This window comes from Pongo abelii, chromosome 16 (genome assembly GCF_028885655.2).
Source record: "Pongo abelii isolate AG06213 chromosome 16, NHGRI_mPonAbe1-v2.0_pri, whole genome shotgun sequence".
In the NCBI taxonomy this organism is placed as follows: Eukaryota; Metazoa; Chordata; class Mammalia; order Primates; family Hominidae; genus Pongo; species Pongo abelii.
The window spans coordinates 69,040,690-69,066,957 of NC_072001.2; the positions used below are offsets into that span (position 1 = coordinate 69,040,690).

At 48.8% G+C, this 26,268-nt stretch overlaps 1 protein-coding gene across 8 annotated transcripts in view; it reads right to left on the minus strand.

Annotated features, from left to right (window-relative positions):
• The window catches only part of MEGF11 (multiple EGF like domains 11), a 374,950-nt gene that overhangs the window by 33,787 nt on the left and 314,895 nt on the right, over nt 1–26,268 (minus strand). For all 8 annotated transcript variants that reach the window (XM_054532820.2, XM_024232600.3, XM_054532818.2 and 5 more), the window contains one exon: nt 4–124. In XM_054532820.2, the coding sequence (XP_054388795.1) occupies nt 4–124 (121 nt within the window). The remainder of the gene's footprint in view (nt 1–3; nt 125–26,268) is intronic.

Here is a 26,268-nt window from a genome sequence, read left to right on the forward strand (position 1 = left end):
TACCTTCCTTGCAGGTACAGGAGCCATCTACTGGGGAGCAGGTGCCACCATTGTTACAGCTACAGATGGACGAGCAGTTGGGGCCGTAGGTCCCTGCTGCACAGGAAATGGCACAGACCTCTCCCTGGAAAGGGAGGGGGTGAACTTTGGATCAAAGGTTGCTCCACGTTGGATGGCTGTGGTAGGCAGGATAATGACCCCTGCTGCCCCCAACATGTCCATGTCCTAATCCCTGGGATCTGTGAATACGTTACCTTACATGGCAAAAAGGGACTTTGCCGGTGTGATTAAGGACCTGGAGATGGGGAGAATGTCAGGGGTTCAGGGGTTATCCAGGTGGGCTCAATATAATCACGAGTCCTTAAGAGTAAAAGATGACCAAAGAAGGTAGGTCAGAGAGATACACCATGAGGAGCCCTCCACCCGCTTGTGCTGACTTTGAAGATGGAGGAAGGGGCCACAAGCTGAGGAATGCAGTGGCCTCTAGAATCTGGGATCAACAGCTCTTTTACAGCTACCAAGAAAATGAGGGCCTCAGTCCTGCAACCAGAGGAACTGAATTCTGTCCACACTGTGAGTGAGCAGGAAATAGACCCCCTCCTAAAGCTTCCAGGAAGGAACATGGCCTGCCGGCACCTTGGCTTCAGCCTCATGAAACCCATGCCAGACTTCTGACCTTCAGGACTGTCAGATAATAAATTTGTGCTGTTTGAAGCCACTAAATTGTGATTTTTTACAGCAGCAATGGAAAACTAATATAACTCTTCTCAGTTATTGGAGGGGTCAGGCCTCCAGACCACAACTCTAGGGTGGGTAAAGCCACCAGGGACCTTGACTCCAAAGTCTGTATTAGGTCGAAGCAGCACCAAGTCTAACCCGTTGTCTCCCAATCTTATTTCTCACCCATAACCCCATGACACGAGTAGTAATATCCTATCTGCATTTGCCTGAGCCTCAGAGAAGTTAAATGTAAATGATAGCTAATGCATATTGAGTCCTTTCTCAATATCATGTACCACACACACTGTCTCATTTAATTGTCACAGCACTCACAGGAGATAGAAGCTACTGCCTCAGGATTATTCTCACCTAACAGATAACTGCATGGAGAAGTTACTTAACTCTGCCAAGGTCACCGAACTAAACCCAGTTGCTCCTTGTTGGAACCCAGGCTGGCTGCTTAACCATTACATTACTGGGGATCCTAAACTGGCTACCCTGGAAAACATTCTGAGATAGAGATTAGTGAGCTCTTGAGAATAATCCCGATAAGGGATAAGGGAGGCGGTCGAGGCTGAGGAAAAGTTGAACCAAGGCACAGTTACAGTAACTTCTGCTGATCTGGCAGGAAGCTCTGAAGCTGAGATGACCCCTGGAGTTGTCCCACATGGGGGAAAGAGAGGGAGATCCTTTATGCCTCCATCAATCACTGGCCATCCACTGGGATGGGGGAAGGGGCCATGACTCTCTCCTCAGGTGAGTTGGCTGACTTGGAGGGCGATGTTTATAGAGGGCCTCACCTGGGAGCCACTAACTTTCTGGCAGCTGGGGAAGAATGAGTGCTTCTGTCCTGAAGGGTGAATCTGGGTGTCCACTCTAGTGGTAAGTGGGTACGCTGTTAGCTCCAGTAAGGAATTTGGACAAGGGGCAAGTTACAGGGTAGGGAGACCAGGAATGGAGGCTTCAGAGGCCTTGAGGGGTGGGAGCATTTAATCAGAGAAGAGTGGGATAAAGGGGATCCAGGTGGGAAGAGGGTTGCGGACAAGAGTGCAGAGGAGTATGAGCTGGGAATGCTCTAGGGGTGGCTGAAGGGAGGAGTGAAGGAGATAGGTAAAAGGGAGGCTGGGAGTCTAGAATGCCAGGGGAGGGAGTTCGGGCTTTCTTCCCTGAGTCCCCCAGGACATGCTTCCCCACTTAGGAACCTACTGTGGGGCTGTCTATGCTGGAGCAAGTGGTCACTGGATGTTGAATTCCCACCTCCAGCCCCTAGGGAGTGTCTCCAGCCAGCGTCTCAGGCCTTACACCTAAGCTTTCCGTGGGAATCCTGATAATAAATTTGTCTAGGCTGGGAGACCAGAGCTTGTCTGGGCCGCACTAGCTGTGTGACACCGGATATGTACTGCCCGTCTCTGAGTCTCAGTTCCCGCATCTCTGAAATGACAGGCTTGGCATAAAGGAGCTCCCTTCTCAACTCTAAGGGTCCAGGCATCTGGCTTCACTCCCATGTGGGCCACAGAGAGAACCGAGGGTGCGGGTCTTTGCCATGGAGAGGCTCCTCTCCAGCCCTTTTCTGCTTCTGTCTCGCCCTTGGGGGCAGGGAGTGTGGAGTCCTTCCCCGAAGGCCCCACGGTTCCTGCTCTTTCCCCCACCAGTCCCCAGCAGGCCTGACCAGCTGGAGTCTGTCAGCTTTCCCATTACCCAGAAAACTCCAATTTCTCCAAGATGATAAATAGCACATATGAATCTGACCTCTGAGGGCCTTGGCCTGGGTGCAGACTGTGGGCACAGCGTGTGCCTTTCTCTGCATGAATCTGCTATCAGAGAGAAGGGGTTTCTCTCCCAGCGTCCTCATTAGTGTCCCCAACCCTGATCTCCCTGCAAGGCCTCAGGTTGCCTGTGAGCCCTGTTGCAGGTCTGCTGATGGGGCTCAGAGAGGCCTCCTGCCCTGGCCGTGATCCATGGGACAGGATGCAGGGAGCCAAGCTCGACACATCTGCTCCCCACAATGCTGTGTCAGTTTCCTCCCAGAGAAGCCTATGCCTGGTCTTTGCGACAGTCCTGGGAGGCCACCGGGCTGAGATGGCTTTCTGCTTCCCAGAGAAGAAAAGGGAGACTCAGAGAGGGGCAGTGGTTTATCCAGGACCCCTGGTGTGTTAGTGCCAGTGAAGGTTAAGGAGAAACAACCAGATCTTCCATCCTGAAAGGCAGCAGGGGTGAGGGATCAGAGGGTGGACTCTGGTACCATCCTGCTTCCACAGCTTATTCACCGTGTGACCATAGGCAATTTACTAAATCCCCTGAGCCTCAGTTCCCACATCTGTTAAATGGGAATTAAAATGTCCCCTTCTCATAGGATTAAGAGGATTAAATTAGTTATTATTTGTTTAGCAGTTAGAATAGTGCCTGATGGGTAGAAAGCACTATACAAGCTATTAGTGCAAAGATACAGCATCTCTTAGGGAAAGAATACCTCGTTTACCTTTTTATCACCGTGTCTGGGCTGGCTCCCTGTTCCCCCTCACAGCTGACACAGGCTGGAACATTTATCACCACACACTACAGGTATGGTCTTGGAGGACGGAATGACCACTCCCTGAGGGCCACTGTTCCAAACACTTTGCATTTGTCAGTTCCTCTGATATTGTGAAATATATATTAGGTCTTCATCCAGTTTCCTGCCAAGCAACTCCTGGAATCCTTAGAATCTCCAAAGTGAGGTTTTTTTTTTTTGAGTCAGAGTTTCATTGTTGTTGCCCAGGCTGGAGTGCAGTGGCACGATCTTGGCTCACCGCAACCTCCACCTCCACCTCCCGGGTTCAAGCGATTCTCCTGCCTCAGCCTCCCGGTAGCTGGGATTACAGGCATATGCCACCAAACCCAGATAATTTTTGTATTTTTAGTAGAGATGGGGTTTCTCCATGTTGGTCAGGCTGGTCTTGAACTCCTGACCTCAGGTGATCCACCCACCTCAGCCTCCCAAAGTGCTGGGATTACAGGTGTGAGCCACTGCACCTGGCCAAAAGTGAGGTCGTTTTCTATGCTAATGACTGATGGCTGCTTCAGGATGGGGGCTGGTCACCAGAAAGACCAAGGCAGGATTAGAAAGTTGGGACTTACAGCCCCACCCGCTGAAGGGGGAAGCTATAAGGAAGAGGGGCTGAAGTTTAAGTTGATCACCAAAGGCCAGCAATGTAATCAATGATTCCCATGTAACGAAGTCTCCATAAAAACCCTAAAGGACAGGGTTTGGAAAACTTCTAGATAGCTGAACATATGGAGGTTCTGGGAAGATTGTGCACCTGGAGAGGGCATGGAAGCTCCATACCCCTTCCCACATGTCTTGCCCTCTGCATCTTTTCATCCATATCCTTTGTAATATACTTTATAATAAACTGGTAAATGTGTTTCCCTGAATTCTGTGAACCTCTCTAGCAAGTTAATTGAACCCAAGGAGGGAGTTGCAGGAACCCCGATTTATAGCCCATCAGTTAGAAGCATAGGCAAGGCCGGGAGCGATGGTTCACGCCTGTAATCCCAGTACTTTGGGAGGCTGAGGCAGGCGGATCACGATGTCAGGAGATTGAGACCATCCTGGCCAACATGGTGAAACCCTGTCTCTACTAAAATACAAAAAAATTAGCTGGGCGTGGTGGTGCGCACCTGTAGTCCCAGCTACTTGGGAGGCTGAGGCAGGGGAATTGCTTGAACCCGGGAGGTGGAGATTGCAGTGAGCCGAGGTCACACCACTGCACTCCAGCCTGGGCGACAGAGCGAGACTCCATCTCAAGAAAAAAAAAAAAAAAAAAAAAGACAGGCAAAACAGCCTGGAGCTTTTGACTGGCATCTGAAGGCAGGAGGGTGAGCAGTGTTGGGGCCTGAGCCCTCCACCTGTGGGATCTGATGCTATCTCCAGATAGATAGTGTCAGAATTGAATTGAAGGGCACCCAGCTGATGTCTGCTGCAGAATTGATTGATTGCTTGCTGCTGGGGATAAATCCCCACACATCTGGTCACAGAAGTCTTCTGTGTTGATTGTTGTTGAGTGGGAGAAGAGAAGAAACTCTTTGTGTTTTTTTTCCAGTCAGCTCCTAATAGCAAAAAGTCCAAATGGGAATCAGACAGTTTCTAAAGTGCACAGCTCTGCCCTGAAGGAATGTAACCTTGGCACAGCTAACTTCGAGCACTCTGCTCTTCCACCTCACTGTCCCGGCCCCCTGGCCTCAGTACCAATGCATACCGGGTTCTAACACCTCAACAAGCACAAGTATTACACTAACTGTTAAAGTTTTTTTTGTCAAATTCCCTAACTTCTAGCCTCTGATCTGAGGGTGAGGCCTGGTGTATAATTGACTGGCCAGTCTCTGGTGATTGATGTTCATAGCAAGCCAATCATGAGCCTATCTCAGATTAGACTATCAGCTCTGCCCACCCCGGCGTATCCCCTGGCCCAAGGTGTAGTGATACCTTTTTGATTTGAGGGACCACTAACAAACAAGCCTTAATCATGATGGTCTGTCTGGGACCCAAGTCTACATGGGTCAGCATTGATGTCTACACGTGCTCAGGCAGTCAGTGTATACATCTGCGTGTTTCTGTGGGTGTTTGCCTTGGGTATGTCTGCGTACATTTTCTCCTAGGTGTCTTCCCTGACACTCCTTTCCAGCCCTGGTGGGAATTGGGTGCATACATAGCAACCATCATCCTAGCACCGGAGGGTTGTGGTTGGCTCAGTGCCTCCCTCCACCTCAGGCCTGTGAGCTCCGTGGGGATGGATCTGATTGCATTCATGTCTAGATTCTCAGAGCTTGGGCCCCTGCTGGTACATAATGGATCCTCGATAAATGTTTAATTGAAATGAGATGTTTGTGTGTACATGCTGGCTTCTACTGTGGACAGGAGCAGAAGGACTGGGCACTTTCCATATGCTTTCTCTTGTATGCCAGGCAATTCAGCAAATGTTTGCTGAGTAAGGGCCAACTCTGAGCTAGCCATGTTGCAGGCTCCAAGGGCACAGAAGAGACTGGGACCCAGTCTCTGGCCTTGGGCGTCTCCCAGGCAGTACCCACACAGGTATACTCATGCCTACATCCAGGTATGTTTCTTTGTCCACTTATTTACTCTCTGCCTCTCCCAGAGAGACTAGAAGCTTCATGAGAAGAGGGGCCTTACCTGTCTGGGTTCCCCAGTACCTGGCAGAGTATGGGAATTTTGTAAATAATATGTGAGTGAGGGGCCCTGGTAGGCTGGGTTCTGTGGTTCTCATCACACACAGGCAACAGAATATTGTCTAGTCTAAGGATGGGCCCCACACTAACACACTGACTCTGAGCCTCCATGGGGCTCTTGTGAGAAAGGAAAGCCAGGAGATCTGGTCTATGCTTCCATGCCTCATCCCATCACCCCCTGCCCAACTCTGCCTACCAGGGAGTGAGAAGCACAGGCAAAAATTATCCAGTTGGCCTCTAGAGCATCCACTCTGAGAGACAAGACCTTCTGAGCTGAACAGACATTAGAGATGATCAAATCCACTATGAGCCAAAGTGGGCCCACAAGGCAGAGCTGAGACTTGCAGGCCACTGCTCCCAGGGAACTGGCTGCAAGGGTTGTGCTGTCTACACCTGCCTCCTCCAGCCTAGAGCCTGACCCAAACCAGCCCTCAGTTCATGTCAGTTGATCTTGTCACACACTGGAGAAAAGGCCAGGATGAGAGCCAGGGTTGTGAGCTGGGGAGTTTGCATTTGGCATGTCATGTGCTTTGCTTAGCCTAGCAACTCTGCCCACTCCCCCAGCGAGGCCTGTCCCCTAAGGTCCTTTATTGAGGTTGTTCCCCTAAAATCACCATCCGGAATTCCTGCTGGAAGTAGTCTATCTTCTCTTCCAATAGACTCATGTTAATGCAAGATAACGTACAGGCCTTGGTTTCTTTATCAATCATCTGAGGCTATTGAAACCAGTCTCCCCAACTTTTCACCACTAAGGACCCTTTTTAGTATTCTCTCCCTACAAAGCCCTCTCCATTTGAAAGACATTGCAGTCACTCTGGGCTGGTGTCCAAGGCCAGTCATATATTGGACAAGTACAATTTGGCCAGTGACCACATGCCATGTGACTCTAGTGGCAGCCTCCTGTCCACCAATCATGATCTAGATATTCCTATGATGTCACCTATGACCAATCAGAGCTTCTGATCAGCACACACTAACCAGGGATATCACATAGAGTTAATTTAATTCTAATTAAAAGCAAAAGAAAAACCTTGGTGTTTCAGTTAGCTTCATCACAGGTAATACAGGATTTCCCGTAGGTTTTGTGAAATGTACCAAACTGCTCTTGACAACCTGCTGCAGCCTTTACAAGTGTCCAGCTGGGAACCACTGGCTATGTCATCTCTAAGGGCCCTTTAGCTGTGACTCTGAGTACCTTCTTGCCCGGACTGGGGGTCTTAACCCAAAGGTGTGAGGAATGGTAGGAAGGAGGGCCAGAGATGGGGAGCCCTCTTGGGCCTCTAAGAATACTACCAGCTGTGGTCTACCTGCTCTGCTAATGCATGGCCTCAGCCTGGTCACACAACTGTCCTAATAGTGGGTAGATAGCCCATAATGCTAGAGCTGAAAGGGACACTGGGAATCACCTGGTCCAGCTGCCTTGTTTTATAGGTGAGGAAACTGAGGCCAAAAAAGGGAAAGTGACTTGCCCAAGATCACACAGCCAATGCAAGGTGAACAGTCATTTGGAACTCAAATCTCCTAGCTCTCATTTGGGTCACAGGATGCTAACAGCCCAAATGTGGGAATTCTGGGTTGGCCTGTGCCATCCCTGTTGATATGGAAAGTGCGCTTGCCACCTAAGCACAGAGCAAGACATCCAGAGGACATGGCCCTGATCTTGAGGGAGCACCACCCACCAAGGCCTAGATGCTCTGACCCTTTCTTAGCACCTGGAAGTTGATGCCTGGGTGTCTTTCTATCTTCATCTATCCCCATCTCCCCAGTCCACACCACCCACAGGGCAGGTCCCCATGCTTCTGCTGGGGATGCCTGCCAGTCCTGCTCAGCGTCTTTGTTCTGTGAATGCAGAATGAATGTGAACCCTTCCTCCCATCCAAAGGCCTGTTAATTTTAGATGTAGTATTGGCTATTAACATCTTGAACTTGATTTGAAAGCACTACTAACAAACCCTCGACGCTGGTCCCACTAAAGATGCAAATCGCTCCTCTACCTTCCACCTGCCTCCATGCATAACGTGACGGCACAGGCCCAGACCCCGGTGGGTAATGAGTTATATGTTCTATTAAATTTGTTTCAAACATTGTTTATTGAATTTTCTCCCCTGCAATATGCTGCTTTGTAGTTTGGCCCTGTTTGGGAAAATTAATCAACAGCTGAGCTTCTCATGTTGATCATCTGCTTTCCTTGCAATGGACAGGAGGTTAATGAGTATTTTTTGGAGTAATTGGAGGAGGATGGAAAGTGGCTGACCCTCCCTCACACAAAAGAGGGAGGCAATTGTGTGAGTTTGTCTTCTAGTCCCCTTAAATACGCTCTGTGGGTAGGAGGCAGTGTAAATGGAGTGGAACTGAGTTCTCTAGATCCAGGCCAAGGTGGCATGAGCCTGCCAGCCTGTGGGAGCTCAGCAGAGATCACTCTGGGACCAGCAATCAAGGAAGTTGGCCTGGCTCAGCTATCCTTTTGTTGGAGGAGTAGGTGGGGTAGGATGCCTCAAGGCAAGAATGGGTCCTGGACCTGGGGACAGAGTACATAGGTTCAAGTGAGGCAAAAGCACTAGCCCAAGATGACTTCCTCATTCATTCATTCAATCTGTGTTTCTTGAGCATCTATGACAAGCAAGGCACTGTGATAGGCCCTGGGTCTTGCTAACCATTACACTAGACTAGATGAGACCTAAGGTCCCTTTCATCTCCCATTTTTTTTTTTTTTTGAGACAGAGTCTCGCTCTGTCACCCAGGCTGGAGTCCAATGTCGCGATCTCGGCTCACAGCAACCTCCACCTCCCGGGTTCAAGTGATTCTCCTGCCTCAGCCTCCTGAGTAGCTGGCATTACAGGCGTATGCCACCACACCTGACTAATTTTTGTATTTTTAGTAGAGACGGGGTTTCACCATGTTGGTCAGGCTGGTCTCCAACTCTTGACCTGGTGATTCACCTGCCTCAGCCTCTCAAAGTGCTGGGATTACAGGCGTGAGCCAACGCCCCCAGCCCTCACTCTTTAACTCTCCCCCAGCCCTCCCACTTCCAGGGCAGGTTTCCTTGTTACTGCTCCTTTGTGTCACTTACCACAGTTGTAGTGAAATAATCATTTTAAAAATTTAGCTCTCATTTACTTGATTGCAAGTTCCATGAGGATAAGGATTGAGTCATTTGTGTTCAGTACACATGGGTTGAATTATTCAGACATTCAGGAAATGTTTCTTAAGTGCCAGTATGTGTCAGACACTGTGCTAGGTCAGGGGATACACAGGGAGTGGAACAGAGCTTGTCAGTAATGTCTACCGGTTAGACGGGGTGGGGCATAAAATGAGGCTGTGGCATGAAAGAGGTACAGGGTAGTCCCGCCCTACTTCCATGGGTTCTGCAGGCAGCCTGTAGTGGCTCTGGTTGCTTCTTCATTCCTGGAGTTCCGGAGCTACTAATGGGGACTGCTTTTGGTGTCCAATGCCGCATCCATGCCAGTAGCACACAAGAGTTGCATGCTTTACTATTTACAAAGCCCCTTGCCAAGCAAGTGCCTGCTTCTTGTCAAGCAGAATGCCAGCCCTGGGCTGCTGCACTCTCCTGCTCACCCTTGTCAGTCACACCCCACTCCCAACTCTAAGCGCTAGGACAGTGGGACTCCCAAGTGGGGAGCCTCATTTGTAATTTCCTAGGGAGAAAGAGTGACACGTGGCCCACAAGGCAAACAGAATAGCTTGTCCAAATGCCAGCCACGGCAGCCTCTCCAACGCAGAGCAAACCTCGCTGGACCTAATTAGCGCGTCACTGATAAAGCAGCAACTGACAGCAGGTGCATGTTGGGGAAAAGAAACTCTGCATAAGGTATGAGGAACAGAGAGCCACCGGGATGAGAAAGAGACTTGGAGGCCACTTGTCATATCCATCCCTGACCCTGCCTTCCTATGCTGAGGGAGAAGTGTCCACAGCCTGTGGGGCTGAGTCATTCTGTCTGGCTCCCATGCAGGTGGAAGGAGGAAAAAGGTTAGGACTGGAAGCCCCTGTAATATTCACTCTCACTTATGTCTGTCAAAAATGAATAGGCTGCCAGTGATCTGAGGTTACTCTGTGCAGTTGTGTAGGGTGTGCACTGCACAACTCTAGAGGTTTTATTCAAATGACAGTCATTATAGATTTGTGTATGTATTACATCAGTTTTCTGGCAGATGTCAGTAGAATGTCTTGAGAAAGGGGTAACTTATTCTAATTTGCACAAATATGTGATATGGCTCTGACATCTCAAGGGGCCTCTTTGGAGGAGCACAGACACCTTCCAACAGTTCCCAAACAGACACCAAAACATTTCAGAGAGATCTGGCTGGGTGCAGTGACTCATGCCTGTAATCCCAGCACTTTGGGAGGCTGAGGCAGGTGGACTGCTTGAGGTCAGGAGTTTGAGACCAGACTGGCTAACATGGTGAAAACCTGTTTCTACTAAAAATACAAAAATTAGTTGAGCGTGGTGGCAGGCACCTGTAATCCCAGCTACTTGGGAGGCTGAGGCACAAGAATAGCTTAAACTTGGGAGGCTGAGGCACGAGAATAGGTTAAACCCGGGAGGCGGAGATTGTAGTGAGCCAAAATTGCCCCACTGCACTCCAGCTTGGGTGACAAAGTGAGACTCCATCTCAAAAAAAAAAAAAAAAAAAAAAATTCAGAGAGACCCAAGAGGTGGTCCATGTGGCCAAGAAAAGGTGTTTTAGATCAAGTTGAGGCCATGCTACTTACTGGCTGAGTCATCCAGGGTGCTCCTAGGGACTCAGCTGCAGTTCTCGTGGAGCAGTTTCTTTTCTTCTCTGTATTGATGCTCTTGTGCTACCTGTAGCCCCTTCTCCTTTTCTAACCATTCTCTTTCCTGAGATTCTGTACTGAGTTTAGAGAAGGCATTACTGGCTAATATGGACTTATGGAGCAAACTCATGAGAGGTATTTGTACCTTATTACGAGACCCAAAATCTAAAATCTCTGAGATATTTGCACAGTATATGCATGATGGCCAGCACCTGGAGGGAGTGGGGAGCAGGACCCTGGTGCTCACCACTGACCACACCCATTCACCCCTCCAGACAGGGCTGGCCCTGTGGCTTAGGGTAGACCCACACATCCCTAGTGCTGACGACAGGAGAAAGGAAACTCCATATTTTTCACGCCCCCTCCCCCCCGCCTTGGTGACAGGCTTGTGCCAGGCACCTTTTTTTTCTCTTATCTCCTTTTGTTCTATAACAGCGCTGCAGGGAGAGAATTCCCTTCCTAGAGAGAGAACTATCCTAGAGAGGGTTTGCAAACCAAGGCTAGAGAGGTCGATTTGCCCCAGGTCACAGCATGGGAAAAGGAAGGGGCAACTGATTCCAAAGCCCAAGTTCTCTCCCCTAGACCAGGCTGCCTTGACTGCACACAGGTTGGAAGTGATGGGGACTCAAATGTCCTGAGCCCATGCAATGTGCCAGGCTTGGTACCAGGTGCCTGTGATGTGTAATTTCATAATCTCCTGTCCTACCCATTTGTTGTTAAATGTATGTTGACAATGAAGGCAGAAATGGCTTATGGGGGCTTATGGTGGGAACTCTTAGGGGGCATTTGTATCTTATGTTGTTAGGAAGCTCCTGAAGTACAAAAGGTTTCAAGACTTTACGGTATAAAGCTAAGATGGTGGAATAACAGGCAGTGGGAGTGAGTTAGTATTTAATAATGTATATCCTTTGAATGAGAGAAAGCTGGTTTGATGATGATGATGATGATGATGCTGATGGTGGTGGTGGTGGTGGTGCTGGTGCTGGTGCTGCTGCTGCTGCTGCTGCTGACCTCAGACGCTATCAGCATCCCACATCCAGGCAGGTCTCTGCCCTTATTTAGAAGGAAGGAGCTTCCTGCTGCAGCTTTGATTCCCTGTGCCTGGCCTCATCTCTCCCTGCTTCCCTGGGGCTGAGCCCTGTCCAGAGCTCTGTGGTTCCTGAGGGGCTGGGGGTGAGGATGGTTATGGCCACAGGGATTCAGAGCATCTCTTACAGGTCTGCTGGGACCTACTCCCTCTGAGAACAGAATGAAGCTTCCCTGCAAATCCTGGGCCTCAGTCTTCAGGGGTTTCTGGGCAATCATTGACAGCATATGACCCTAATCAATCTATGTTAGGTTTCATGATGTCCATAGTCCTAAAAAACAAAACAAAACAAAAACAAAAAACAAAAACTTGGCTTTTTTTTTTTTTTTTTTTACATGGAGTTTCACTCTTTTGCCCAGGCTGGAGTAAAGTGGCATGATCTCGGCTCACTGCAACCACCGCCCCCCAGGTTCAAGCGATTCTCCTGCCTCAGCCTCCTGAGTAGCTGGGAGGCACACACCACCAGGCCTGGCTAACTTACTGAAAGTAGAGACGGGGTTTCACCATGTTGGCCAGGCTGGTCTCGAACTCTTGATCTCAGGTGATCCACCTGCCTTGGCCTCCCAAAGTGCTGGGATCACAGGCATGAGCCACCACATTCAACCCAAACCTTGTCATTTTTAAGTGCCAAAAAAATTGCCTCTAAACTTCTGGGAAAACCTATGTTGGGTGTTGGGGGAGGTCTTTGTGGGCATTTAGAGGAGTGTGTGTGTGGACCGTGGAGGCAGGGAGGGGCACAGGCTGGCAACTTCTCCACGTGCATGTTCTGCAGGCTGTTTTTGGTGAGCTTGTGTGTGTGTGCTATGGTGGTATATATTCCTGATGTATTTCATGTGATTAACACATGTGGGCCCTATGTGTGTCATAGGTACTAGATGTACATGTGCTCTGCATGTATGGAGAGCAGGTTAGGGATAGGATTTGGGCCTGCTGTCCCAGTGTCCTGGTTTGCATGGTAACTTAGAGGGTCACCCCCTATGTGATCCATGTAGTATGTGAGTTTGGTATGTGTGTGTGATATGTATTGGTGGTGTGACAGCTGTGGGGCAAGCTTAGCATCTGCATGTCAGACATCTGGGCTGATCCTGGCCATAGAGCCCCAACGGCGATTTGATCACAGTGGCTTTGAGCATGGTATGGCTCAAAGTCAGGGAGGGGTGGGTTGGATCTATAGGGTATATATGCATGTGTACCGTAAAAGAGCCCAGCTCCCTAGTTGAGGGCTGTGTAGTGTGGACTTGGGGCAGTGGCCTGCAGAGCCAGAGTCTGACAATAGTGATGGTGATAATGTCCCAGGTGGGAACCAGACTGTGGGGGACTGAGGGTCTTGCAGAGGCTAATAAGGAAAACTAGGGTCCAAGTAAAATGTGGTGCATTCACATTTTAGGGGATGCTTCTAAACTACCTGTGCATTTATTCAACACATATTTACTGACACTATGTACAGGGGACTGTGCAGGGCTTGGATAGGCTGGGGGTTAGGAGGTGGCACGGTGGGGAATAGAGTAGGCACACAGGGGTGAACTGGACAGACCCTTGGAGCTTTCTGCTTAGTAGATGGGAGAAAAACATCCACAATGTGCCACGAGAATGGGTATGTCAGTGTCCTATGGAAAGGCTCTGTCCCATAGGGAAGACAGCAAGAAGGCTTTATAAGGAGGTGGCAACTGAACGGAGACTGGAGGGTGCACCAGCAGGATTTGGCTGAGGGGGATGGAGAGCAAAGGTATTCGGGGGAAGGGACAGACTGAACAAAGGCGTGACAGTGGGGCCACACGTGGGTTGGGGGGCTGCAGGGTAAGGCAGTTTGGATTTGCTGGAGTTCAGGGGTTAGGGAAGGGTGATGAGAGGCAGCAGCAGGAGCCTGGAGGTCAGGCTGGGCCCAGCCAGGATGGCCTTGAGCGCCAGGTGTAAACTTTGCTTGGGAGATAAAAGAGGGCCCCCTAGAGCAGGTGAGTGACTCAGTGTTCCAGCCTGTTTTAGAAAGGTGCCTGGGCCCTTCCTCTCTGGCTGAGAGTCTAGACTCTGGCAAATCCAATTGCTTATTGATTGTGGAATCATTATAAAAACAATTATAGACTGAATGCAAAGACAGCCCAGAATTTAACACTGGAGAGGCTTTTACTAGAGAACAAAAAAGGAGTTGGGGTGGGGATGGCTGCCTCTACTGTCCAGTGTCCTCTGGTCCATCTGCATCCCCAATTCCCCAACTCATATAAACTCTCAGGTTTTTTTTTTTTTTTTTTTTTTTGAGACGGAGTCTCACTCTGTCACCCAGGCTGGAGTGCAGTGGTGCCATCTCAGCTCACTGCCACCTCCATCTCCTGGGTTCAAGTGATTCTCCTGCCTCAGCCTCCCGAGTAGCTGGGATTACAGGTGCACACCATGCCTGGCTAATTTTTGTATTTTTAGTAGAGGTGGGATTTCACCACATTGGCTAGGCTGGTCTCGAACTTGTGACCTCAAGTGATCTGCCCTCCTCGGCCTCCTAAACTGCTGGGATTGCAGGCGTGAGCCACTGTGCCCAGCCCCTTGGGTTTTTAAAGCTAGTTTCCTCTGGATTTTTCTGGCCCTAGAGGTTTGTCAGTCAAGTTTTCACAGAGTGCCTCACCACACAGAACATGGGCCTGGAATGTGCCCTCCGTGAAGGCACCCAAGCCCAGATGGGAGCTCAGGGCAGACCTCCCTGCAGGGCAGACCTGGTGTGGGGCTGCAGGCCTGAGGGAGGAGAGGGGAGCAGGGCTACTGAGGGAGACGGGGTGGGAGGGGGCACCCTGGGGAGCAGTGAGGGCCTGAGGAGGGGCTCAGCCCTGGGCTGGGGAGTGCTGAGATGCACCAGAGACTATGTAACCTTGCCATGCCAGTTTATTTGTAAAATGTTGGTGGTGCCATCACAGCCCTCAGAGGGCAGTGAGAGCACATGAAATGGTGATTATGAGTATTTTGTATTGGAGGACAGTGATACGGATGGACAGCGTGGTGACTGGGCACTCCATCCCCGCCACCACCTGGGGAACGGACACCTCCCCTGAGCTGCCTGACAGGTGCCTGATTCCCCCATCATTTGTCAGCCATTTCCAAATTCAGCTCTCCTGGCTCCATCACCCCCAAGGCCACAGTTAAGGTTTCATCCTGTTGGGGGCAGTGAGGATCACTCTGGGTTTACCCACAGCTCACAGGCAGGGGCAGGCGGGCGTGTCAAGCTCATGGACTCTGCAACCTGACTATTGGGTTCAGGTCTTGGCCCTGGGGCTTTTTGGACCTTGTGCAAGGTGTTAACCTCTCTGTGTCTTAGTTTCCCTATCTGCAAAATGGGAATTACAATAGTACCTTCTTCTAAGGTAGTGGTGAAGATGAAATAAGTTAATATACATAACGTTCTTAGAACATTGCCTGGCCCAGAGTAAGTGCTATAGATGGTTTCAGCGTTTTATTATTACATATGACCCAACAGGAACTAGGCCCACTGCAGGTGCAAGAAGAGGCTACGATTTACCTACTCTGTGCCAAACACTTTTGTAGAGCTTGCCCTGTCTCATGCTCACAACCATCCTACAAGAAACATCCACATGCGAGGCGAGCAAAGGGTGAATCTGCCCTAAGCCACCCAGGAGGTAAATGGCAAGGCTGAGATGCAAACTCAGGTTTCCCTGACTCAAAGTCCATGCTCTCCCCACTCTGCCAAGCAGCCTCCAGTGAAGACATGTGGGGAGGATGGGATCCAGCATCTACTGAGCACCTACTACATGCTCTATCACCCAGGCTGGAGTACAGTGGCGTGATCTCGGCTCACTGCAACCTCTGCTTCCCAGGTTCAAGTTATTCTCATGCCTCAGCCTCCCAAGTAGCTGGGATTACTGGCACCCACCACCATGCCTGGCTAATTTTTGTATTTTTAATAGAGACGGGGTTTCACCATGTTGGCCAGGCTGCTCTCGAACTCCTGAGCTCAGGTGATCCGCCCACTTTGGCCTCCCAAAGTGCTGGGATTACAGGTGTGAGCCACCGTACCCGGCCTGCATGCTGGTTCTTATTCTCTGACATCACCGTCTCCCGACACAGAGAATGGAGGTCAAATACAGTACTGTTTTGTCACACCCCTGCTTGAGATGGCAGTGGCTCCCTCTTGCCTGCTGACTTAAGCACAAGACCCCACCCTGGCATGCAGGGCCCACCTGCTCTGCTCCCACTCTTTTCCTTGCACTCCCTACACCCTCCTCGACACCTGTGCCTCATGGCCAGGGAGCCCCTGCCTGGCTTCCCTGGGCCTGTCTCAGGGAGTTATATCCCCTTCCTCAGAACTTTCAGGAGAAGCAAGAACATTAGTTTTTTTAGTGTTTTTGGGAGATAACTTTTAAATAGTTTTTTTTGTATTTCTGTTTTTTTCCGTTTACCTCCGTTGTTAGTTTTCTTATTAGCCCCACCTTGAAATAATTTATTCATGACCTTTTTTTTTTTTTTGCAATATCCTTCATTTTCCAGACATAATCACATCTTCTGGCAGGAATCCCTTCCCCTCCTGGGGTTGATAATTACTCTTACAGATGGAATTATCAGCGCTAATGACTAAGGGAGAGGTGGCTGGGAGGGGCTGGGCTAGGGGGCTGGGGAGCTGGGGCACTGAAGCTTGAGCGCAGGGCTAGCAGGAGCTTTCTTTGTTCCAGGCCTGCAGATTTTGTGGGGGGACTAGAGCCCATGGGCTCTTCTGCACAATGAGGGTGCAAACGCTGACCCCCTGTCTCCTGGGGCTGGTGTAAAGCTCCAATGAAACAAGCTGTTGGGAAGGATGGGTAGAATCCCAGAGTGCAAAGTGGGGATCCTACAGCCCCACCCTACAGGGTCGTTGTGAGGATTAAACACAATATATATAGAACAGAGTGCCTGGCCTAGGGCCCACTGCAAAATATGAGCCATCATCACCCCCATTTGGTTGTCTACTTTCTCCAGACCTTTCAGGGCGGCCCTATCCCTGCCCTCTAGAATTGGTGAGGTCAGACCCAGGCCCTGGGTTCTGGCTAGGACTGGGAGCCAGCAGAAGCCCCGTCTATGCTGGAGACTTGGACAAAAAGAAAACTGGGTATACTTAAAGCGTAGGTGCCGCAGATCTGCTCTAATAGCTGCTTTTGCTGCACAGAGATTGCTGCGGCCACTAGGCCTGAGACAAAGCCCCAGCCCAGACCCCAGTAACGAGGGTACTGATAATAAGGTACATGACAGGAACATGACAGCAAGAGGGTGGTCTGAGATGGCAAATGTTTATTTTTTAGAGTAGAAGAGTCAGCAGTTTTCCCTAACAAGCTGTACGGTGGGGTCCCAGAGGGGGAAGGCTGGACTCATCTTAGTGACATAAAACCAATTTTCCCTACTTTGCTCTGTGAATTAATTGACAACATGACTTAACCCCCTGGTGACTCCCCTTGTGCCCTCACCGACCTGCCACCCCCACCATCCCTCCCTGCCTGTATCCATCAGCTCTGGGTACAGGAAGCTCATGAGATGGAGGTAAAGGTGGAAAGAACAGTAGGCTGGGAGTCATGTCACTTGTATTCCATCCCAGCTCTGTTACAATATGCTGTGTGACCTGAGGGAAGTTCACTTTCCCTTTCTGACCTTGCTTTTTTTTTGCTGTGCACTGTGGAAGCCCTGAGCATTCTTCCAGTTCCACCATCATGAAGCTGTTTTACAGCGTTACACCCTGCATCTCGCCCAGGGGGCCCAGCAACCCCAAAGGGCTGGCATTATTAATCCACCTCACCAATGAGAAACAGGCTCTAAGAGGCTGTGTTTCCTAAGGTCACACAGCTACTGAGTGACAGATGTGAGATTCCAACCCAGGACTGTCTGATTCCAAAGTCCATGTCCTTTTGCTTGCAGTGTGTCTTCTCTCCACAACCAAATAATAAACCTTGACAAACATTTACTGAACATTCGCTACATGCCGGGCTTTGTTCTATATATTTTATCTAATTCAATCCTCAGGATAACACTACAGCATAGTGCCATTAATTATCCTGTTTTATTGATGAAAAAATGAGGCTTGAGAAGCTTAAGTAACTCCAACAAGACCACATAGGAGGTGATAACAGAGCTGGGATTTGGGTACTGGAGTGAGTGTGTGTGTGTGTGTGTGTGTGTGTGTGTGTATTTTTGGATGATCATTTCTGCTATTTTGCAGTGTTTGTACTCCTCTGTTCGCACAGGCATGGCAGCTAGAGGGTGAATTCCTCATTCCCAGTGCTGCATTCAGGAAAATCTTTTACTACAGTAATTGGGAAATGAATCAACAGTGGGAGGTGAGGGGATGAGAAGCTGGTTTTCTGTTCTTAGGGCTAACAGCCCGTAGATCTCAGCTTGATGAAGAATGAAACAATTAGAAAAGAAAATGCACACACATGATATCCACGTCACCTGGCTGTCATTTTCAGTCTGCATTCTCTACTGGTCACACTTCTCTCACTCCCTAGTTCCAGCTTAGGAGCCACCCAAGAGGCGGACACGCACTCTGCCCAGCTGGGGGAGGCCGGGGGAGCATAACGTCTTTAAAGGACGTTGGAAACCTTGGAGGGAAATTCAATCACTGCTCCACTGATCTGAATTTTCATAACTCTTGCCCCCAGCTCCCACCTTCCCTGGTCAGAACAGCTGAGGTTTCTGTATGACCTACCAGTGTCACAGAGAAAGTGGAGAAAAATGCGGAAACAAATTTGTTCATGTGGCTGATGGAGTGCCTGCTCCCTTCGCCAGCATGCAGGGTTCAATAATGGCAGACAGGGCTTCAAAAAATTGCAGCATAAATAGATGAGCCCTTTAAGGTAATAGAAATGCTGTCATCCTGGGGAGAAATATGGGCCCCAAATCCTATGGGAGGGGACACTGGAGCCCTTCTCCTCTGCTTCCCGCATTCCCGTCTCCATCACAGTGGAGCTGAAAGGGAGCATCTGGGCTGAGGAATGGCCAGAAGGCCCCTTATCTCCCAGCTACACGGGATCCATGCGGGAGGAGGCAGCGGGAAGGGGGTCTGAGAAATCAAGTCTTTGCAGCCCTGGCAGTGACCTCACAGATGGTTCACTGCAGGCACCAAGGTGGCAGTAATTAGTCCTACAGCAGCGGAGGAGGCTTCATCAGTCTGGCTGCCTAGGTGAGGCCTTAATTAAGGAAAGGAAGGCTAGTCAGCAGAGGAGCATGGTGGGGCCGAGAAATCAGCCTTCTTCCCCCGTGTGAGGAGGAAGTCTATTCTCGGTTCTGTGGCTGCTCTTGGGAACCCAGGAGCCCTTGGCAACCCTACCATTCCCAGCCAACAGAAAGATTCAACTAACTGCTTCCTTCCTCTCACCCCCATTTCCACCTCTACCCCCAAACAGGGCACTCAGGCCAGGACCAGTCATCCTCTTCAAGTGAGAGACCCCTTTGGTGTAAATAACAACAACAGCAGCAGCAGTGGCATCATCATCATCATCAACAGCGATAATAGCTAATGCTTGTTGAAAGATTACTAATATGCTAGACATTCTAAGCACTTTATATTTGCTAATTAATTTAGTCAGTCCAATAATCCTACGAGGCTATATTATTATTCCTTTTTACATATAAGAAACTAGAGGCAGGCTGGGCATAGGGGCTCACACCTGGAAACCCAACACTTTGGGAGGCCAAGATGGGCAGATCATGAGAGGCCAGGAATTCGAGACCAGCATGGGCAACATGGCAAAACCCCATCTCTACAAAAAAATACAAAAAAATCAGCTGGGCATGATGGTGTGCACCTGTAGACCCAGCTACTTGGGAGGTTGAGGTGGGAGGATTGCCTGAGCTCAGAGAGGTCAAGCTGCACAGTGAGCCAAGATCGCACCACTGCATTCCAGCCTGGGCAATAGTGAGGCTTAGACACAGACACACACACACGCACAAAAAGGAAATAAAAGAAACTAGGGGCACAGAGAGGTACAGTATATTGCCCAACGTCACACAGCTAATATGCAGCAAAGCTGGTATTTGAAGGCAGAGAATTTGGCACCGGAGTCTCTGCAAACCACTACACAAAATTTCATAAGGCAGAAGCTCATGCCACTGCTCAAAGAATCTGGAGATGATATCAGGGGTCAAGCTGCTCCAGTCCTGCTGTAGCTATCTGTTTACATACATTTCAGAGAAGCCAACAGGTAGAGTCAAGTCCCAGCCCTACTGGCAAGGCCTCTTGGGAAATGCCATGAATTTCCTTACTGTAAAGCTCAGGAATGTTCCAGAAACTTCTGCTTTAAGGACATTGGGTCTACCAGGGATTTCATTCATTTCAGGGAGTTTGCTGAGCAAGATATTTGTGTGGTAGGCATCATAGGCTTGTTAGGAGGTCCAGGGTTAGAGGGAAACATGTTGTTGTCCTTATGGAGACAGAACCTGAGTATGAGCCACACACAGTGGAAACAAAGGGATGGAATGGTTAATTCCGAAGAGAGGAGTATTCAGGGAAGGCTTCATGGAAGAGGCAGCCTTTGATTTCCTGAAAGCCTGAGAAGGATTTTCATAGATGCGATAGGGACTATGGGAAGGGCATTCTAGAAAGAAAGAGAGGTTTGAGAAAAAGCACAGAGGCCCCAAAGAACATATAGTAGTGCCCCCTTATCCTTGGTTTCACTTTCTATAGTGTCAGTTACCTGAGGTCAACTGTGGTTTTAAAGTAGGTTTGTGGCTGGGCGCGGTGGCTCACGCCTGTAATCCCAGCACTTTGTGAGGCCGAGGCGGGCAGATTACATGAGGTCAGGAGTTTGAGACCAACCTGGCCAACATGATGAAACCCCGTCTCTACTAAAAATACAAAAATTAGCTGGATGTGTTGGCACATGTCTGTAATCCCAGCTACTCAGGAGGCTAAGGCAAGAGAATTGCTTGAACCCTGCAGGTGGAGCTTGCAGTAAGCTGAGATCACGCCACTGCATTCCAGCCTAGGCAACAGAGCAAGAGTCCATCTCAAAAAAACAAAAACAACAACAACAACAACAACAACAAAAAAAAAAACCCCAACAAAGTAGGCTTGTACAATACAAGAAGATATTTTAAGCCTAAGATGAGAGGATTGCTTGAGGCCAGGAGTTCCAGACCAGCCTGGGCAACATAGTGAGACTCCATCTCTACAAAAATTTTTTTTTTAAATAGCTGGGCATGGTGGTACATGCCTGTATTCTCAGCTGCTCAGGAGTCTGATGCAGGAGGATCACTTGAGCCCAGGAGTTTGAGGTTACAGTGAGCTATGATTGTGCCATTACACTACAGCCTGGGCAATAGAACGAGGCCCTATCTTTGAGAGAGAGAGAGGCCACATTCACATAAATTTTATAGCATATTATTATAATTATTCTATTATTAGTTATTACTGTTAATCTCTTATTGAGCAGTACATACGGAATTCAGTACTGCCCACAGTTTCAGGCACTGGAGGTCATAGAATGTATCCCTCATGGATAACGGGGACTACTGTACTGTGTGTTGGGGGGAAAATGAGTTATGTGTGCTGCAGATTGTGGCAGGACTTAGTGGGAGATGAGATTAGGGTAGACTAGGTTTGAGGACATGTTACAAAGGCCTGGGATTTGAGGTTTATTTGGTGGGCAGTGGGGAGCCACAGAGAGGGGTGATGTGATGCCAACCTGCAAGTGGATGGACAGCTCCACTTAGTCCCCTCATCCACAATTCAGCTAATTCCCTAGCTCAGCAGGGTGGGAAGAAAGGTCCTCACCTCCTGGATAGGATCATCCTCACAAAGACAGGTATTCCAGGACTCTGCTGGTCTGACCACTGTGTCATGTGACCCCTCACTCTGCCTTCTCCCATCCCTGTTCACCCTGGTATTCTGTCTGGGCGAGGACCCTGGATTCTAAGAAGGCACAGAGTAGCCTTGAAACCCTGGCTCATGAGGCTGTCCAAGGTGCTGAAATGATGCCGTTTCCGGTTGTAAGCACTCCCACTAGAATGACTAGCTCCCACACCACTGTTTCCGATGGGCAGGGAATTTCATTCCCATTTTATAGGTGAGAAATAGAAACCCAGAAAGTTAGCAGAGCTAAAGCTACAAACTCATTTCTTGTTTTCTGGTCCAGGGCTCTTTGCCCCCACTGGGCAGCCACAGTGCAATTTACCAATGCATACCCCAAGTGATTCTGTCACTGCTGCCAAGCAAACATGTAAAATGCCCAGGCTCTCTTCCCACCCCCATCTCTATCTCCATTTCCCCAAATGTTGAGAGGCTTGTCCACTCCTACAGTGCCTCCTGAGACCAACCATTCAGGGTGACCCACAGGTGCTTGGGTGGACTTGCCTAGAACAGCAGTTGTGCACATTCATGGCTCTGATCCATCAGGTATCCCTGGGTACAGCTCATCCCAACACCCTCCTACTGGTATCATGGGCATGGGGAAAGCAACGTTCCCCCACTACTCTCATAGCTTGCCAGTAATTGCTGCCATTTCACCAAGTGTCTGTTGTATTTCAGGCACTGGCTTTGAACTTTTCATATAATGTTCCTAATTCTCACAAGCAAAGTCTTGTTTTAACAGATGAGGAAGTTCCATGTCAGGCAGGATAAGTGGCTTGCTAGTAGTCAGTGTGGGGATTGGCGAGCTAGGATTTGAACTTAGATTTATCTGGTTCCATGGTCACCCTTCAATCAAAGCTCATCAACTAACATGAGAATTCAGTGTCTCCCACCACCACTGGCTTTGTGATCCCAGGCAAGTCGCTAATCCTGTTTGAACTCCAGCTCCTCATCTGCAAATTGAGGAAAGTGAAAGTGCATCTCCATGAGCCCTTGTGAGGCATAAGTCAGATGAAGCATGCAGCCAGGATTCAGTGAGTGTTCACTGCTAGTGTGAATGTGCTTATTACTAGAACACAGGTTCCTGGATGGGGGTCTGATTAGTCTTTCCACATCCCCACCTGCCCCCTAAGTCCTAGCAGAGGAAACATCCAGTGTTTCACATTTCAGTGAACAGGATTCCACTTCCAATGTCCTGGGAAGGAAGTGGAAGTGTGTGAAGGCCAGTCCAGAGCCCCAAGCAGGACCTGCTTCTGCCCCGTGTCCCTGTACTCTCGGGGGTGGAGACCACGTGACTGGGGCAGGCATGCCACTGAGCTCACAGGTGTGGTTCTGCACTACTTTATCAGCACTCCTCACATTTATGTTGAGCCTGAGACCATTCTCAGCCCCTAGAGTCTACTTTCATAAAGCTGTCCCAATATCCTCCCTAAAGACCCTGGGCAGGGAGAGCTGGGGTGGGAGGGGACAGCTGAGGATGCGGTTTCACATCCACTGTCATGGGGGATACTCACATCCAGTAGCAGGCAAAACTGATTTACTCCTCCCATCGTTCAGATAGGGAAATGGAGGCCCAGCATGGTAAAGTGACATGTCCAAGATTACTGAGCCTAGAATGAAGGTCTCCAAACACCCAGAAAAGGGCTCCTTTAATTAGTCCTTAACTGACTACCCATCCTAAAATCATTCAAGGATAAAGGCAGTGTACATACATTCACAAACCAAGCAACCAACAAAGGCATTGCTAATTATTACTGACTGCGGGACATCTTGAGGCGAAGTCTCTGCTGAGTCTGCTCTGCTGATTGCCCCCACTTTGACCAGAACTGGCTAATTGTGGGAAGTTGCATTCACTCAGAAGCTGGAGTGAGGACAAGAGTAATGGCTTCCCCCTCAGGGCTTGATGCATACAGGAGTGAGTCATGCTGGTTGAGAACAATGAACTGTTCTGTAATCACCTCCTGCAGCCCCTGCCCAACATCCAACAGAGCCCCAGAAGAGCCTTTCCAGGAATAACGAGGCTGGGTGGGAGGAGATGGATGAGAATTCGCTGGGTCTCACCAGGGCAGCTTGACTCACAATCTATCTTAGCCCTGAGCCCCAGGCAGGGGGCACCCCACAGTAAGATGACTCTGGCATGCACCTGTGCCCCAAAGTTCAAGGACAGGAAGTCATTTGCATCTCAGGTGCAAGGAAGAGAGGCAGTGGCCTGGCCTCCAGACTGTTGGAGCACTGGGGACAGTGAGCAAACAGATGCTAGTCTCCCAGGCCTTTCTGGGGCCCCAATTTTCCCTTGTTCTGAGGAGCAGTAAGTAGGCAGGCAACTGGGGATAAAGAAAGGGGAACAGCGAGGCAAGACCCCCAGCAGACACATAGACAATGTATATGACCAGACCGTACACCCCTCAGTGAGCTTCCCACTCCTATGTATGTGCATACCTTCTTGCTCCTACTTTTCCCCCTTTCCCCCAGAACAGTGTTTCCTGACTTGATCCATGGAATCCATACAGTAGACCATCTTAGAAGTTAATAGGTTCTTCTCTCTCCCTGTATACGCCCCATCCACAGATGCCCAAAGTCCTAGAGCTATGCTAGAAGCCAAGCTGGGACAGGGGTCACCCATGAGCAGTCTGGTGCAGTCACCTTCAGTCACCTGACCAGTTGGCTAGGTGAGATTTTTTAATCCCGAACAATTATTCTCTCCTACCCAAATTCAAAACCCAGGGCACCTCCATTTTACTGTGGAAATTACAGCAAAAAATTTACACTAACAAAGGTAAATTAAAGAGAAAACCAGACTTCCTTCTCTTTCAAAGATGCCGAAGAGTTCATTTACACCCAGTTTTATCTGCATTGGGGAGGAAGAAGGGGGATTGTAACTTTTTTTTTTTTTTTTATCTTAGTTATGTGTTTTTACTTAAATATATTTAGGCCAGAAGTGGCGGCTCATGCCTGTAATCTCAGCACTTTGGGAGGCCAAGGTAGGCAGATCACTTGAGGCCAGGAGTTCAAGATCAGCGTGGCCAACATGGCAAAACCCTGTCTCTACTAAAAATACAAAAATTAGCTAGGCGTGGTGGCACATGCCTGTAATCCCAGCTACTCAGGGGGCTGAGGCATGAGAATTGCTTGAACCCAGGAGGCGGAGGTTGCAGTGAGCCAAGATTGTGCCACTGCACTCCAGTCTGGGTGACAAAGCAAGACTCTTTCTTTAAAAAAAAAAAAAATATATATATATATATATATATATATATACTTCAAATATATATATATATATACTTCAAATATATATATATATATACTTCAAATATATATATATACTTCAAATATATATATATACTTCAAATATATATAAAAAGATATATATATAACATGTAATCAATATAACAAAATTATTGAGATATTTTATATTCACCTTTTCATACTAAGTCTTGGAAATCCAATGTGTATTTTCCACTTCACATCTCAATTCAGAACTAGCCACATTTCAATTTGAACAGTGTTTTGTTCTGGGCCTTGCTCTACAGACCAGGGGCAACCTGGCTTTAAAAGACATTGTCACCAAGCAAACCCTCACTTGATCTACAAGAATTGCTTGTGGATCAGTGGATCTCCTTTTTAGCAGCACATTGGCCTCAGCCAGACCATGCCTAGACCAAATACATCAGAATCTCTGGGAGTGGGGCCCAGGCATTGATGTTTATAAAGCTTTCCTAGTGATTTTAGTGTGCAACCCAAGTTGAGACCCACGGCTACATATCAGCGTCCTACTCAAAGTGAGTACCACTGACCAGCATTATTGGTATCACCTGGGAGCTTGTTAGAAATGCAGAACCTCAGACCCCATCCCAGACCTACTGAATCAGAACCTGTAAGTGAACAAGGACCACAGGTGCTTAGAAAATTTACTACTGCCTGAGAAGCCTGCTAGAATGCACTCTATATATCCCATCTTGACACCTGATAGCAACCTTGTGAGGCAGGTGTTCTATTTCACAGGTGAGGAAACAGAACCGAAGAGAGGTTGAATCACTGGTCCAAGGTCACACAATTGGTGAGTAGGATAGCCAGGGTGCAACCCAGGTCTGGTTCCAAAGGCCACACTGTTTCAACTGCACAATTGTACCACTTCCTACAGCACAATTAAACATGGCCATAGAGAACCCCTGAGTGTTTGGCTCCTTGAGCCTGCTGGGCATGCCCTGCCTTTGAACAGGATTCCACTTCCAATGTCAAGTTCCCCAGAAACAAACCTCATAAAGACCTGCATAATTCATGAGAAGATACAAATTGTAAACAAACATAGGGAAGATGTTCACTCTCCCTCGTAATCAGAGAAATGCAAATTAGAACAACATTGAGGAACCATTTTCTACCTACATAATTAGCAAAAATTAAGAAAATGTTAGCAAAGTTATTCTGAAATAGGTACATTCACACACAATTGGTGGCGGTGTAGATTTATGGAACACTTGAGGAAAGTAATATGGCAACATCCATCAAGAGCTGTAAATATATTATGCCCACTGACCCTGGCAATTCGCCCTAAGGAAATAATTCAAGGGGGCGGGGAGGAGGAATGCTATTTGTATGAAGATGCTCACTGCAACATTCGCTGTTAACACTGGAAACAAC